The sequence below is a fragment of the Lithobates pipiens genome, unplaced genomic scaffold, assembly GCF_037356315.1.
Source record: "Lithobates pipiens isolate NorthernLeopardFrog02 unplaced genomic scaffold, aLitPip1_a1.2 Scaffold_28, whole genome shotgun sequence".
NCBI lineage: Eukaryota > Metazoa > Chordata > Amphibia > Anura > Ranidae > Lithobates > Lithobates pipiens.
The window spans coordinates 86,246,053-86,261,993 of NW_027507789.1; the positions used below are offsets into that span (position 1 = coordinate 86,246,053).

Below are 15,941 nucleotides of genomic sequence, written 5' to 3' on the forward strand. Positions count from 1 at the left end.
CAGGGCAGCCTGGATCCTTCTCTTCTCGGGTCCCTCTTTACTGCTCCAAGCCCCTCCCTCCTGTTAAGTGCCCCCACAGCAAGCAGCTTGCTATGAGGCACCAGAGCCAAGCTGCAGCTTTGTGTGTCCATTCAGACATGGAGCTGGCATTCGGGCCCGCCCCCTCTCTCCTGATTGGCTAACTTACTTTGATTGACAGCTGTGGGAGCCAATGGTGCTGCTGCTGTGTCTCAACCAATCAGAAGGGAGAGTTCTGGATGGCCAAGGGACTCATGGACATCACTGGAGAGAGATGGGGCTCAGGTAAGTATTAGGGGACTGCTACACACAGAAGGCTTTTTACCTTCATGCATGAAAAGCATGAAGATAAAAAAACCTTCTGCCTTTACGACTCCTTTAAAGTTCTACCCAGTCTTGCCATATATATATATAAAAAAAAAAAAAAAAAAAAAAAAGGAGATAAGTAAAAAGCAAAATGTATTGAAATTTAAAAGTGCTTTTTGTCTAGGAAGAGAGAAAGGACAGCACCTGGTTTCCATTATTAAGGAAATGTTTTACTATATGACAGAATGAAACCCCACCGTAGACAGAAGAAAAATTAAAATGCACTGTGTGAGGACACTTCTCTATGAATCAATAATGTTAGCAATCCACTCCAAAGTTCAGCATCTCTTAAGTGCTTGGTCCAGATCCTGTTCCCATGATTGGGGAAAGGAGGACCGCATGGTATGAATACACCTAAATGTAAAATGTGTTCCTGCTGCTAAATCACCAAATATTTAAAAACATCTACATGAATAACAAACATGGGTGTTCTCTAGCCCGAGCCTGAGGCAGGGCATTTATAAGAAAAATTAAACCAATTGCACAGTCCATCATCCAGCATGAAGTTCAGGTATAAAACACTGCAGCTTTCATTCTAGACTGACTAATCTATTGGTTCTGGTTCGTTCTTCACAGTGGTAAAGTAGCAGGCTGGCAAACCTGCATTAAGAAATGAAAACCTCACACTAATACAGGTTTACAATGAGAAACGTTAATGTTCACAAGAGGCAGGCACCTTCTTAGTTAATTACTGTTGACCACGTAGATTGGTTGGATCCATCTGGTTTAGCTCAGATTGGTCCAGCAACTCAAAGTCATCAGCTTCTGCATCAGTGTCCATTTCAGAGCTCGAGTTTCTCTGATATGTTTTGGGTCTTGTGGTTTCCAAAAACCCAGAGGCTTGCTGGGTGACTCCTGCCAATGCCATTTGTATCATCCCTCTTGTGACTAGGTTGGAAAGGTTGTCTTTGATTTGCTGAGCACCAAAAGCAAGTGGTATTTCAGACTCCAATGACTCCTGCTCCTCATACAGCTGGCCAGAGCACATATGATGTTGACTGGCTGAAAGAGGCAGCCCAATGCTGGTATCATCTTCATCATCTATTCCCACTGTCTCTGGATTGATGGAAGGAAAATCAGGCAGATCTCGAGCAAAAGATTCTTCTGGATCACTGTGGCGGTCCAGATCTATAGAGAGTAAAAATATCAATGAGTCATACACATATAGTCTACTGGATTTGCAAATCATATAGATGGAAAAGCGCCTGCTACTAAAGGCTAATATTTTGTTTGATCATCCATATTGAACAAACCTATCTGCACTGTTCATCTACTTATAAAGACAAAAGGGGAAGCGCTGAGCCAAAGGGTGAGGGATAATAAACCATGATCGAAATCCCATATATGATAAAGGCTCTTTATTGCAAGAAAAACATGATTGTAGCTGCCAGGAGATGCATATAGATCCAGAACAATAACCAGTAAAAAATAAAAATACAAGTGACTGGATTGACATTCACAAGAACTTACAAGGACTGCAGGAACACTCAGGAGTTAGGAAAGATGGAAAGGAGACTATCCCCAGCTCCAAAGGTGGAATAAACCACCGGTGGTGAAGAGGAGCCTGTGGGGTGCTCAGGGAAGTGACAATCGACAAGAGAGCCAGAAGCGAGGGACTGTCCACCAGCCCCAAGCCTCACAGCACCTGAAGAGGAATGATGAGGGCTGGCTGTGTGACCTGGAGATTGAGGAAAGGAGAGCCGCAGCACGGGCACCGCTAGAGTGAACCAGGAAGAGCAGTGATAAACACTCACGGCTTGACTTCCAGGTTTCAGATGCTGCAATCAGCTCGCTGGCTGCGTCAAACCTCCATGCAATGGCACAATGGCAGGCCCCAGCGGGCTCCAAAAACAAAAAGGGTGAAAATGTTGAGAAGAGTAACCAAGAAAAGTTACCAAAATCTTGAACAGTGCAGAGACTACATTTCGGGAATTAACCCCTTCCCCTAGGTCACGTGTTCAAGAACTGGCGAGAAGCAAACTTTTAAATAACAAGCATAGTCCTGCTTTGCATGGCGAGGTGTGTTTTCTATTCTATTTCTCTTTTTATACTATATAAAAAAAATTTGCGCAAAAAATAAAGGGACGGGGCAGCAATCCTATCCACCTCTCTAGGGATAAAATTACAACATGAAACAAAGCACCAATAAATATCTTCATAAGAAATTAATTTAAAAAATCAATACCTGTTAATAAATGAATATGAATACATATGAAGGAAATATACAACAAACGTATATAAATATTAAAAATATATAAAAATTATACACACTCATTATGAATGCATGTGTATCACACTAATACTGAAGATACTAAATACCAGTAAGCAGACATTCAAAAATAACAAAAACATTAACAAGCAGCCAACACACTATATGGCAAGAAGAGTGAGCCTTAGATTTTTTACATAAACAAAAAGGCCAAACAAAATTTACACATTCATGAATCGAGGATGGTATAGGTATCCAACTCCTCATTCAATCCTTGAGGAGACAAGGAGTTACATTTGTATATCCACATATTCTCTCTTATACATAAAAGAACTTCATATTGTCTGTTAGAGACCCCTTAGGGTTATGTTCAATAGCTAGTACTTTAAGGGTTTCAAAGTCACTTCCTTGGAAACGAGTGAAGTGACGAGGCACAATATGGTGACTTTAAAACCCTTAACCACTTCAGTCCCGGAAGAATTTACTCCCTTCCTGACCTGAGCACTTTTTGCGAGTTGTGCTACCCAAACAAAATTGACTTCCTTTTTTTTCTTTTGGTGGTATTTGATCACCTCTGCAGTTTATTTTTTGCGCTATAAACAAAAAAAGAGCGACAATTAAAAAAAAAAAACGCATTATTTTTTACATTTTGCTATAATAAATATCCCCCAAAAATATATATAAAAAAAAAAATTTTTTCCTCAGTTTAGGCTGATACGTATTCTTCTACATATTTTTAAATTTAAAAAAATCAAAAAATCACAATAGACGTTTGATTGGTTTGCGAAAAAGTTAAAGCGTTTACAAAATAGGGGATAGCTTTATGGCATTTTTATTCATTTAATTAATTTTTTTCTACTAGTAATGGCGGCGATCAGCCATTTTTTTTTTTTTTTTTTTTTTTTTTTTTTTTTTTTTTTTTGCCACGTCAGTGTTTCTATAGCAGAGACTAGGTTCAGCTTAACGCTCACTCGTGTCTCATTCTCAATTCCACATCATCGTGGCATATTTAGTTATACAAATATTTGACTTAGTGTAAACACATAAAAATTTTGTGTCGTTTAATTTAAATACAAAGATAATAAAAAAACCCCTAGTGTTAGTAGGCTACCCATTGTGACGCTATCTATTGCCCTAATACCTCGTATCTAGAACAGGTTTCCCTCTCCCTACTCCCCTCCTCCACCCCCCCCCCCCCCCCCCTATCCTCAGCTCATAAGAAAGTATACTAAGCAATTAAATACATACTAAGAATAGTTAGTAGAATTGTACAAGCTGAAAAGCACTTGTTCCATCGCAGTTACTTATAGGGGGATCCCTAGTTTCCCCATTCCAGGGCCCCATATCTTTTTAAACTCCTTACCATTACCCTGCTTAACAAAAAAAACCCTCTCATTTCCAATATTTTTTCTTATGTTAGCCAACCATATTTCTGGTAGTGGGCTAGAGTGTGCTTGCCAATTCTGGGCAATTAATTTCCTTGCCTGGAAAAGGCATCTGGTAACTGGTACAAATTTATTTTTAGAGATATTATATCCCTCCGGTATAGCCAACAAGCAAGTCCTCACTGTTGCCTTTAATTTCAACCCGAAGATCTCATTCACATGGTCTATAACTTGTGTCCAATATCTGAAAAGTTTCGGGCACCTCCAGAACATATGAATAAAATCTCCAACCCGGCCGCATCTGGGGCACTGATCATTATCCCTCCATCCCATTCTAAACATTTTCCTAGGTGTATAATATACCCGGTGAAAAAAAAAGAGTTGAGAAGCTTTCTGTGCCGGGGAAATAGAAACCTTGGTTCCCTGTTCCATTATCCAATCCCAATCGGGTATGGACACTGGACCAACATCGCTCTCCCATTTCATTTTACTTTTAATCGTACCGCTTTGATCTAACACTTTGTCCCCCAGCCTGGCGTATATAAGCGTAATCAAGCCTTTAAGCGTATCTCGAGACATGATTTGAGATATCACCGGGACTTGGATCAACTGTATCTCCTGCGATCTAAATTGGGCCTGAATTGCGTGTCTGATCTGGAGATATTTGTAGAATGAGCGGTTTGGTAAGGAAAATTCAGATCTTAGGTCAGAAAATGATCTAATAGATGAACCTTGGACAATTTGCTCTAACCTATGTATCCCTTGGGTTTCCCATTCCCTAGATCTTTCCACTTTAAATAGCTCGTCTAGGTTTTTATTATCCCATAAGGGAGCCAACACAGATGTCTTTTGATATCCTAGTAAGGTCTTAACTGTTTTCCATAGTTTCGCTGTCTGATTGATTGTTGGGCAGTGCATATTAAATGAGTTTGCCTCCAACGCCTCCACAAGCGTCTTGTGCGGACAACCTAGCATTAGCAGCCTATGGCAGGGGTTAGCTTCACTTATTGCCCTTGCTCCAGCTAAATGCTGTAGCTGGGCCGCTAAGTAGTAGAGTCTAGGATATGGAATCGCCAACCCCCCTTGTTCCAACGGGAGCTGCAGGGTCCGTAAGCTAATCCTCGAGGGGCCCTTTTTCCATATAAGGAGTCTAAATAGGGATTCTATTTTCTTGAACCATCCTTCCCCTATCCATATTGGTGAGTTATGGAGACAATACAGAATTTGAGGAAGCCATACCATTTTGACCAAATTGCAGCGGCCTGCCAACGAAAGGGGGAGGCGACTCCAAATATCAGCCTTTTGTTTTAATTTTACTAAGAGAGGAGATAAATTATCTTCCAGGTAAGAGTTTACTTCCCTAGTAATCCACACCCCTAAGTATTTAAACTTCTCGACCTGTTTCAAATTCTGAATTTCCTGGGGGGCGCAAATAAACCCCGGTTCCAGCGACAACAAAGCGGATTTATCCCAGTTAATAGTCAATCCTGATATCAGACCAAATTCTCTGATTATCTTCATTGCCGTTTTCATCGAGGCCTGAACATCCCCCAGGAAGAGCAGAATGTCATCAGCAAACAGTGCAATTTTTTCCTCTACCTGTCCTCTCTTAAATCCCTGTATATCAAGGTTGGCCCTAATAGCGATGGCTAATGGCTCCACTGCCAAAACAAACAATAAGGGGGAAAGAGGGCACCCCTGCCTTGTACCTCGTTCCAAAAAAAAGGTCTCAGAAAGCTCATTGTTAATTTTAACTTTCGCTCTTGGGTCTGTATAGAGGAGTTTTACCCATTTGAGAAAGTTTGGTCCAAACCCAAATCTAATAAGCACTTTAAATAAATATTCCCATTCAAGGCTGTCGAATGCTTTGGCTGCATCCAGAGTCAAGACTGCTCTGGGGCCGCCATTATCTACTGGAATCTGGGCATTCAAAAACAGTCTACGGATATTGATACTAGTAGATCTATTCGGGATAAAACCCGATTGGTCAGGGTGAATAAGCTTATGGACAATTCTTTTTAGGCGTGTTGCGAGCACTTTTGCTAGTATTTTAACATCCGATCCCAAAAGCGAGATCGGACGATATGAGGCCGGGTCCATTGGGTCTTTATCCTCTTTAGGAATCACCACTATCGTGGCTTCCAACATCGAGGAAGGCAATTCTCCGCACTGCAGGGACTGCTTCAGTGTCTCCAATAGTTGTGGGAGCAGAACCTCCCCATATCTCTTATAGACCTCGATTGGTAAACCATCGGGTCCCGGTGCTTTTAAGTTAGGCATCTCTGCCACCGCTCTTTGGAGTTCCTCAATAGTAATTGGGGCCTCCAGAACTACTAAGTCTTCTGCCATTATTGTTGGCATATTCAAGTTCCCCAAAAAGCCCGCCACAACTCGCCCTTCACTTCCTCCTTGGGACTTATATAGTGAACTATAGTAATGATAGAATATCTTATTAATAATGGATGGTTCAGAAGTAATCCCTCCCTCTAGAGTTCTAATTGATATTATCGCTGACGGTGACGTATTTACTTTAACCAAAAATGACAGCATTCGCCCCACTCTTTCTCCCTCCCCAAAATTTGCTTGCTTCTGCAGTATACGTCTGTTGTCCATCTTATGCCTAATAGTTATCTTAAATTCTTGCTGTTTATCCAGCCAAGCCTTCTGTGTAGTAGGATTCGGATTCATAATGTACTGTCTTTCTGTCTCTAATACCGCCTTGGTAGATTCCTCTTCCTGTTTTTTCATCTCCGGCGATCAGCCATTTTTACCGTGACTGCGACATTATGGTGGACACATCTGACATTTTTGGGATAATGTGTGGGATAAAAGAGGCGGGAGGAATCGCAGCACCGGACTTATACAAATACTATCAGGCTACCCAGTTGGGTAGAATTGTGGATTGGTGCCATCATAGAGACAGTAAAAGATGGGTTGCTATGGAACAACAAGTAAGCCCCATTCCTTTAGACAGAGCCATGTGGTGCGGCACGGCTATACCTCCCATATTAAGAGCTTATCCCTTAATAGGACTTACGCTCCAGATGGGATCTAGAGCGATGCGGATTCCCAGAATCTCAACAGTAAAATCTCCTCTATTTCCCATTCTAGGGAACCCACAATTCCTGCCTGGCATGGAACCAGGTATATTTAGAAATTTAAGAGAGAAGGGATGTTTCCAGGCATTACATTCCTTGAGATCTAAAAAATGGCCATCAATAGAAATGTTAATGCAATCAGGAGGACAATATGAACTACCCCTTTGGCAGGCGTTACAGGTTAAACATTTCTTGGACACTTTAGGACCGACTAAGGATTTTGACCGGCCACTTACTAAGTTTGAAAAGTACTGCGAGAAGAAGGAGTCCCTCTCCCATATCATCTCCAAAATATATGCATTGTTAATTTCTCCTTTGGAGGATAATGATATAGTGAGTTTGGATAAATGGGAAAGAGATCTCGGACAAACCTTCACCCCGACTCAACGTCAGAAAATAATACACTTGACTTTTAAATCATCTAGATGTGTTAAGATACAGGAACTAAATTATAAAGTATTAATGCGTTGGTACTATACCCCATCACGAATGCATACTTTTTTTCCAGAGACATCAGATAAATGTTGGAGATGTGGTAAGGAGAGAGGCACTATTGCCCATATTTTTTGGCACTGTACAGTGATTAGACAGTTTTGGGAAGAGGTTCGGAAAATCTCTCAATTGTTTACTGAATATCATCTCACGGAAGATCCGGCTTTTTTCCTATTACAATGTACACATATCCCATTAGAGAGATATAAGAACTCAATGTTATGCCATCTGGTGAATGCAGCTAAAAGCTGCATAACCATTTGTTGGAAGGAAAAGGGGGCACCGCGAGTCTCGCAATGGTTAAACAAAGTAAGGAAAATTGGGATCATGGAGAATCTGATCCCTATGCCTCCTGAGGAAAGGGAAGCCACAGCGCAAATTTGGGCCCCATGGGAAATTTTCTTACAGTCAGAGGAGGGGAAGAGGTTGATTGGAGAAGAAACGGAGGATTAGATGAGCTGGTTGAGTAATGTAAACTAAACCCACTGTTGGGTGGGACCGACCTTCCTTCCCCCCCCCCCCCCCCTTTATTTTTTTATTTTTGAGGCCCACTATGGGGAATAGATATTGTATATTGTATTGATATCGTACTGATACTGTTTTGTTTTGTTTATAAAAATGCCAGGAATATATTATGTTGTACTTTATTGATGCTGTTTAATGGAATATTTGGTTATTAGAAAGTATTTTTTATAGGAAATTATTACTAATAACTTTTGTTTTGTATTCCTGCAAAGAAATAAAGAATTAAAAAAAAAAGATAATTGTCATTTATACAGCAATCAGTGCTATACAAATGCACGATTTCTGTGTAAATGACACTGGCAGTGAAGGAGTTAACCACTAGGGGGCAGTGTATAAGTTAAGTGTGCCCTGGGGAGCGTTTCTTACTGTGGTGGGGCGTGGCTACATGTGACAAGTCACTGATCTCTGCTCCTGATCACAGGGAGCAGAGATTAGTGACACTGTCACTAGGCAGAACGAGGAGATGCTTGTTTACATTAGCACCTCCCCCGTTCTTCCTCCCCGTGAGGCGATCGCAGGTATCCCCGTCTCTTAAAGGGCCATGTACAGGTACTTTAGTTTGCCTATACGAGCTCTTCTGCCGACGTACTAGCTACTGAACATATCTCCAAGGGGTCTCTAACAGACAATGGGGGTCCTTGTTGTTATGCAAAAGAGAGACTATGTGGATATGCAAATTTAACTCCTTGTCTCCTCATGGGTTTAATGAGGAGTTGGATACCATACCATCCTCGATTCATGAATGTGTACATTTTGTTTGGCCTTTTTGTTTAGAAAAAAAATCTAGGACTCGCTCTTGTTGTCAAAGTGTGTTGGCTGCTTGTTGTTAATGTTTTTGTTATCATTTTTGAATGTACGCTTACTGGTATTTAGTATCTTCATTATTAGTGTGAAATACATATGCATTTATTATTATATATAAAAAATGTACATACTATTTCTTATTTATATAGGTATATACATTGGTTGTATATCTCCTTCATATTCATTTGACGCACTGATTTTTAAATGAATTTCTTATTAAGATATTTATTGGTGCTGTTTCATGTTGTAATTTTATCCCTGGGGAGATGGATAGGATGGCTGCCGGCCCTCCCCTGAAGCCCCTGCCCCATGCTTTAAAAGTTTGCTTCTCGACAGCTCTTGGACATGTGACCTGAGGAAAGGTTTAATCCCCAAAACGTAGTCTCTGCACTGTTCAAGATCTCTGCAACTTTTCCTGGTTAATCTCCTAGACAATTTCTCCCTTTTGGCTTTTGACTGTGGGATGTTTTGGAGCCCGCTATTGCATAGTCAGCTGATCACAACCCAGAAGTCAGGCTTCAGGAGTTTATCACTGCTCTCCCTGGTTCATGCTAACAGTGCCCCTGATGTGGCTCTCCTCTACTGGATTACACAGCTGGTCCTCATTGTTCCTCTTCAGGTGGTCTGTGCAGTGAGGCTTGGGGCTGGTAAACAGTCCCTCGTCTCTGGCACTCTTGTCTAATGTTACATCCCTGAGCACCCCACAGGATCTGCTCCACCACTGGAAGTTTATTCTACCTTTGGAGGTGGGAAAGTCTCCTTTCCACCTCTCCTAGTATTCCTGCAGTCCTTGTAAGTTCTTGTGAATGTCAATTCAGTTACTTGTATTTTTATTTTTTTTAACGATTAGTGTTCTGGTTCTATATGCAAATCCTGGCAGCTACAATATTTTTTTTTCTTGCCAATAAAGAAGCTTCATCATATATGGGATATGGGATTTCCATCATGGTTTACTATTCATCATCCTTTGGATCAGCGCTTCCCCATTTCTCTTTATATATTTTTTCTCATCTAGTCTTTTGAGCTTGGGAGCTGTGGCCTCAATTTGGTGATCATTATTCTTCCAGAAAGACTTCCCTGGTATCTTTGTTTACACCTGTTTTTTATTTTATTTTACTGTTTATTAACTTAACCACTTCAGCCCCATCACAGTTTTTATTTTTTGCACTATAAACAAAAAAGACCGACAATTTTGAATTGATTAATTTTTTACTCTGTTATAATACATATCCCAAAAAAAGTGAAACCCAATGAATGTATATTAATTGGTTTGTGCAAAAGTTACAGAGTCTACAAACTACTGGATAGATTTAGGGACTTATTTTTTTCTCTCTAGTAATTGTGACAATGCCATGGACAAATCTGACCCTAAGTGACACTTTTTGGTGACCAGTGACACCAATACAGTAAATGCAGTATAAAAATGCGCTGACTAACTGTATAAACTGGCAGGGAAGGGGCACTAATCACCCTGGATAAGTGTGCTCTAACATGAGAAAGAAGAATCCATTTGGAAAATAGTGGCTTTTGACGCTGCCTGCCCAGATTTTGGACATTCTGGCAGTACAAACAAAACAAAATGTAGTGCCTTCTCTTCCCTAAACTGAGGCTCTGGGGGGGGGGGGGGGGGAAAAAAGGAAGAATAATATCTTGGTTTAAATAAAAACCTGTTAGCACTTTTGGTTGGAATTCAGGATGAGGACATCAAACCACCTCATCCTTATGCATGATCAAATATGTCTCTTTACAAGACAGAACTGCTAGTAGATACTCTTCTAGCAGAAGAAATGGCAATCAGAAAGATTATCTTTCTTGTCAAAAAAGGACCAAGGGAATTTCTCGTAAAGGCTCAAACAGCTGATTCAGCAAAGCCGATAAGACCAAATTCAAATCCCAAGGATTAGAGGTGCCTTGATAGGGGGATTAATCCGTGTTACCCCCTGAAAAAGCTACGCACCAAGAGGCAATTAAAAGGAAACACTGACAAGGCCTGGATCTGGCCCTTGATGGAAGTCAAGGCAAACTTCAGATCAGATCCCATTTGCAGGAAATCAAGGATATGACATACTTCCTGGGGTGCCAACCCCTGGATCCACACCAAGAAACATATGCCTTCCAGACTCTATAGCAAATGATTCCGGAATCCGGCCTCCTGGCATTAATCAAAGTAGACACTACCTGAAAAGATCACCCACGATCCTTTATAAAGTGGGATTCAACAATCAAACCTGTTAAATTTTTTGTCCACAAGGTAGAATGGAATAACGGACCTTGTGCGAGAAGGTCTGGCTATAATGGCAGAGTCCAAATGACTCCTATTGCCATCTTATGAACTCGGTAAATCAAGATCTTCTGGGGCCCGCTGGGGCCACCAGAATCACCTCCTTTCGTTCCTGCTTGATCCTGCAGAGAAGGCGCGGAAGTAGCAGAACTGGAGGAAACGCATAGATCAGTGAAAACTGATCCCATTGGAAGACTAATGCGTCTGTTCTGCCTGCTAGCGGATCCCTCGTTCTCGACACAAAGTTGTCGACTTTGTTGTTGAATCTGAACATGAATAGGTCCATGTCCGGAACACCCCATCTCTGACATATCGCTAGGAAGATGAGGCGAAGAGACCATTCTACAGGAAATAATTGTTGGCAACTCAAGTAGTCCATCTGCCAACTCTCTTACTGGAATTAAAGTTGCCGATAGGCAAAAAATGTTGTGTTCTGTCCAAGCTAGAACATTATTCACCTCTTTTTGGGCTGTGCGACTTCTCGTGCCCCCCTGGTGACTGACGTAAGCCACAGCCGTGGCCTTGTCGGACTGAGTCCTAACAGGACAGTCCTATAGTCTGACCTACTTCCCGAATTTTCCAAAATGTTGATAGGCAAGGTCCTCTAACCTGGACCATCTCCCCTGGACAGAATCTTCTTCCCGGGCTGCTCACCAGCCTAGAAGGCTGGCATCTGTTGTTAACACTTTCCAGGATACAGGTAGAAAAGATTTTCCCTTTTGCTAGATAACCACCACTTTAGGCTCTGACTTACATTGGAAACCAAGCGTATTTGGGAAAAAAAAAAAAAAAAAAAAAAGAAGGCCTGCATCCTTTTATTCCAGACCGACAGGATGGTGTTTTGAAGCAGTCCTGAGTGAAAAACTGCACGTAAGGGACGGCCTTGAAGGAGGCCACCATTTCCTCCAACAATCTCCTGCTCAGCCGAATGGAAGGATTTTTCTTTGTTTTGATAAGTTGAATTAGTTCTCCAATGGAACTAATTCTCGTTTGGGGTAAAAATACCTTCTTCTATATGGCCCCTTCATAACCAGCCCCAAGTACTGTAATCTCCTTGATGGTTTAAAGGAGGATTTTTCTCAGTTGATTATCCAGCCCAGAGATTCTGCGACCAGACTCTGGTTTAAACCTGAGACTGAATGATCTAGTAAAAGGTAGATCGTCTAAATAGGCTAGGACCGTTATGCCTTGAGCCCTTAATCTGGCTAAAAGAGGTGCCAGAATCTTTCAGAACACCCATGATGCTGTGGCTAAACCGAATGGCAGGGCCACAACTGAAATGACGATTTTATATTTCAAAGCGCAGAAATCTCTTGTGTGCGGGGAAATTTGGCACATGGAGATATGATATCGATTAAAGCTAAAAACTCCCCTCCTTGCAGGATGGACACAACCGGTCGGATTGTGCGAAAGAATTGGATGTTTTTTTTTTTTTAAAGGTGTTTATTTAAATTTTCAACATACAGCTTATACCACAATCAGGATACATATCGAATAGCATCACTCCAGAGGGCAGACAGAGGTATAAACCCACAGGATACAGCGTAAAGTAATGTGTGTAGTGGCCCGAGCACCACCCCATGTTGGTAACCCTCCATGCAGCGAGCTGACACACAGTCCGCTGCCTACACCGTTATTAGTGCAGAAATTATGGCGGTACTCGGAACACCCTAAAAAAACAAAATATACGGTGGAGATGCACCACTGGCGTAAGCAAAACAGTTAAACACAAAAACACAGAAAACCCCAACAAAACAGACACAAGACAAGCAGGCATCCCAACACACACACACAACCCATCCACACAAGTCACCGTCCCACTGCACAGTATCATTTTCAACGTAGATAGCAGCTTCGTAAGGTCATACAATTGCTGACTTCTACCATGATTCCCCCCCCTCCCCCCTATACCCAGCATCACATTCTACATTACCCAAAACCCCGGCCCAACCCCGCCTAGGGGCCCTACGAGGATAGTACCGTCCCCCAGAAAGAACCAGAGACATCCATCCACGGCTGCCACACCTTATGGAACTTTTTCAAGCAGGCTCTATTTTTATACACAATTTTAAATTTGGGGAGTTCACCATTAATAATACCATATAGGGATTGAATCCTTGGAGGGGCACTGTCTTTCCAGTGCAATAAGATCACTTTACGTGCATTAAATAAAATGATACGTAGTAAAGTCTGAGCTGATGTCCTGTGGATGAAGTCATTCAGTATACCCAGCAGCCCCACCTCAGAGGTTTGGGGCACCGGGAAAGCAAGATGATCATCAAAAAAATTAAACAGGTCCTTCCAGTACGAATCCAGTCTAGGACAACTCCAAAACATATGATATAAATCAGCCTTATCGAATGTACATCTAGGGCACAAGGACTAATTTCTCAGACCCATTCTAGCCAGTCTAGCTGGAGTATAATGCAACTGATGAATAAACTTAAATTGTACATATTGATCGGAAGTGCTGATAATATCCTGAAAACAAGTTTCAGTAGTTTCCTCCCACCCCTCTTCCGACAGGTCAGGTATCAATCTCTTCCATTTCACAAAAGAATTGTGAAATGGGTCTGCCCCTACCCTGGAAAGGTGACCATAAAAAGTTGTAACCTGTTTAGTAAGATCCGGGTAGGACATCAGGTCCTCTATAGGAGACTCTTGAAGCTCTATGGTGAGGGAGCCAAACTGCGCCCCGGATGGCATGTCTAAGAAGTAGGTACTTAAAGAAAAATGTATGATCTATAATAAAAGTGCCCCATAAATTTTCAAAGGATTCAAATACATTTCGCTTAATTATATGAGACAAGCGCAGAATATGCAGCCTGGTCCACCATTGGGAGTCTGGATGCCCGCACAGTTCAGGCAGATTGGGATTGTCCCATAGTGGGGTTTGCGGTGACCTGCCAGGAGTGGTAGTTGAAAGCAGCTTCTCTCCCTCTCTCCAGGCCAGTAAACCCACCTCCATAGGAGAAAACCTAGAGCACTTAGAATATAGTGCCCTATGCAGTACATCATTGACTGTGTAAAACGGTGCATGCAGGATTGACATGAGAGTGGCGGAGGGGGTCTGAGGACTGGAATGCAGCCAATCATATACATAGGTAAGTTGGGAGGCAAGGAAGTAATTGTATACATTTGGGTGGGCCAGGCCTCCTTTCGATTTGGAGGATTGCAAAGATGCCTTGGCAATCCGCGGATGGGAATTTTGCCAGATAAAGGAGGACACAATAGACTATTTTCAGAAATAACTTTTTGGGGAGATAAACCGGAGCAGCTCGAAAACAATATAAAAATTTAGGGAGGAATATCATTTTAAAGACGTTGATACGTCCTATTAAGTTTAGAGGGAGAGTGGCCCATGTTTGGAGTTTGTCAACCATCTGTTTCGTAATAGGGGCAATATTCAAGTCTTTGTATTTGGGGAGCTTGTTATGAATCTGAATGCCCAGATACTTGAATGTCTGGGATGTCTGAAGTTTAGAAGTGTTCAAGTAATCATAGGAGCAGTGAGGGCCAATGGGAAAAGCTATCCCAACCAACCCTCAGACCAGACACATCCCCAAACTCTTCTACCACCTGCATGAGGCCACTGAAGGAAATTTCCTTACCATCTAAATAAATCAAGGCAACATCTGCATACAAAGATATCTTCTCCTCCAGCATCCCGAGTCGGATGCCCCCCTATCCCCGAAGCCTGCCGCACTGCCAGAGCCAAGGGCTCTATGGCGATGGCGAACAGGAGCGGGGACAGAGGACACCCTTGACTAGTCCCCCTAAGTAACCAAAATGGTGAAGAGACATCCCTATTGGTTCGCACCCTCGCACTCGGTTTAGCATACAGAGGGCGGACCCATTTTTTAAATTGTGGGCCAAAGCCCATGTTAGCCATTGTCTCCCACAGGAATGACCAACGCACCGTATCAAAAACCTTTAACACGTCTAAGGACAACACCAGGCTACTATGTTTATCCCTGCATGCTCTATGGATATGTACATATAATCTGAATTGGATGTTTAAGTGCCGATTCAGATCCTTGAGATCTAGAATGGGTCTTACCTCTCCGTTCTGGAACAGTGAAAGGTTTGAATCAAACCTTTGCCCTGTTCCACTAAGGGAAGCTCTGATATCACAGACTGGGATAACAGATGATCCAGAGCCAGAAAGAGAGACTTCCTTTTCTCTAGATCCTTGGGAACATTTTCCCTTAGAAAAAACTAGGAGACGGAAACTCTCTGAACTCTAGTTGTAACCTAGAGAAAAACTACAGAAGCCACCCATCTGTCTTGACATTGTTCCTGCCAGATCTTGAGAATTGCCCCCATCCGAGCGAGCGGGGGCTCTCCTTCATGAGGCGGCTTTAGCATTCTGCTTTGTGGGCTTTCTGCCCCAAGATCTCTTCTGACCCTGGTGCTGCCCTTGGGGCCTTCCCCTTGAACTTGACGGTTGAGGCCATCGAGACTGCCTAAAGGCTGATGTCCCTGGCACAGGACAGGCAGCACGATTAAAGGAGAAATATTTGAACAACTTCTTTACTGGTAAAAAAGAGCTTTTCTCATTAGAGATCCTTTTGATGTACTTATCCAGATCGTCTCTAAATAGCCGTTCACCATGAAAGGGAAACCTGGCTAAGAGCTTATTACATGGTGCTTCGGCTGACCAATTTTTCAGCCACAGAACTCTGTGAGAATGCACCAGTCCAAGCATAAGCCATGAGGCTTAAATGATAGTCTTTCATAGCATCTACTGTGAACCATAGTGC

The 15,941-nt window shown here is 42.2% G+C and overlaps 1 protein-coding gene across 5 annotated transcripts in view; it reads right to left on the reverse strand.

The window, feature by feature from the left end:
* Positions 1-532: 532 nt before the first annotated feature.
* RETREG3 (reticulophagy regulator family member 3) overlaps positions 533-15,941 on the reverse strand; it is a 489,061-nt gene continuing 473,652 nt past the window's right edge. For all 5 annotated transcript variants that reach the window (XM_077459456.1, XM_077459453.1, XM_077459457.1 and 2 more), the window contains one exon: positions 533-1,512. In XM_077459456.1, coding sequence (XP_077315582.1) covers positions 1,073-1,512 — 440 coding nt within the window. In that variant the 3' untranslated portion in view covers positions 533-1,072. The remainder of the gene's footprint in view (positions 1,513-15,941) is intronic.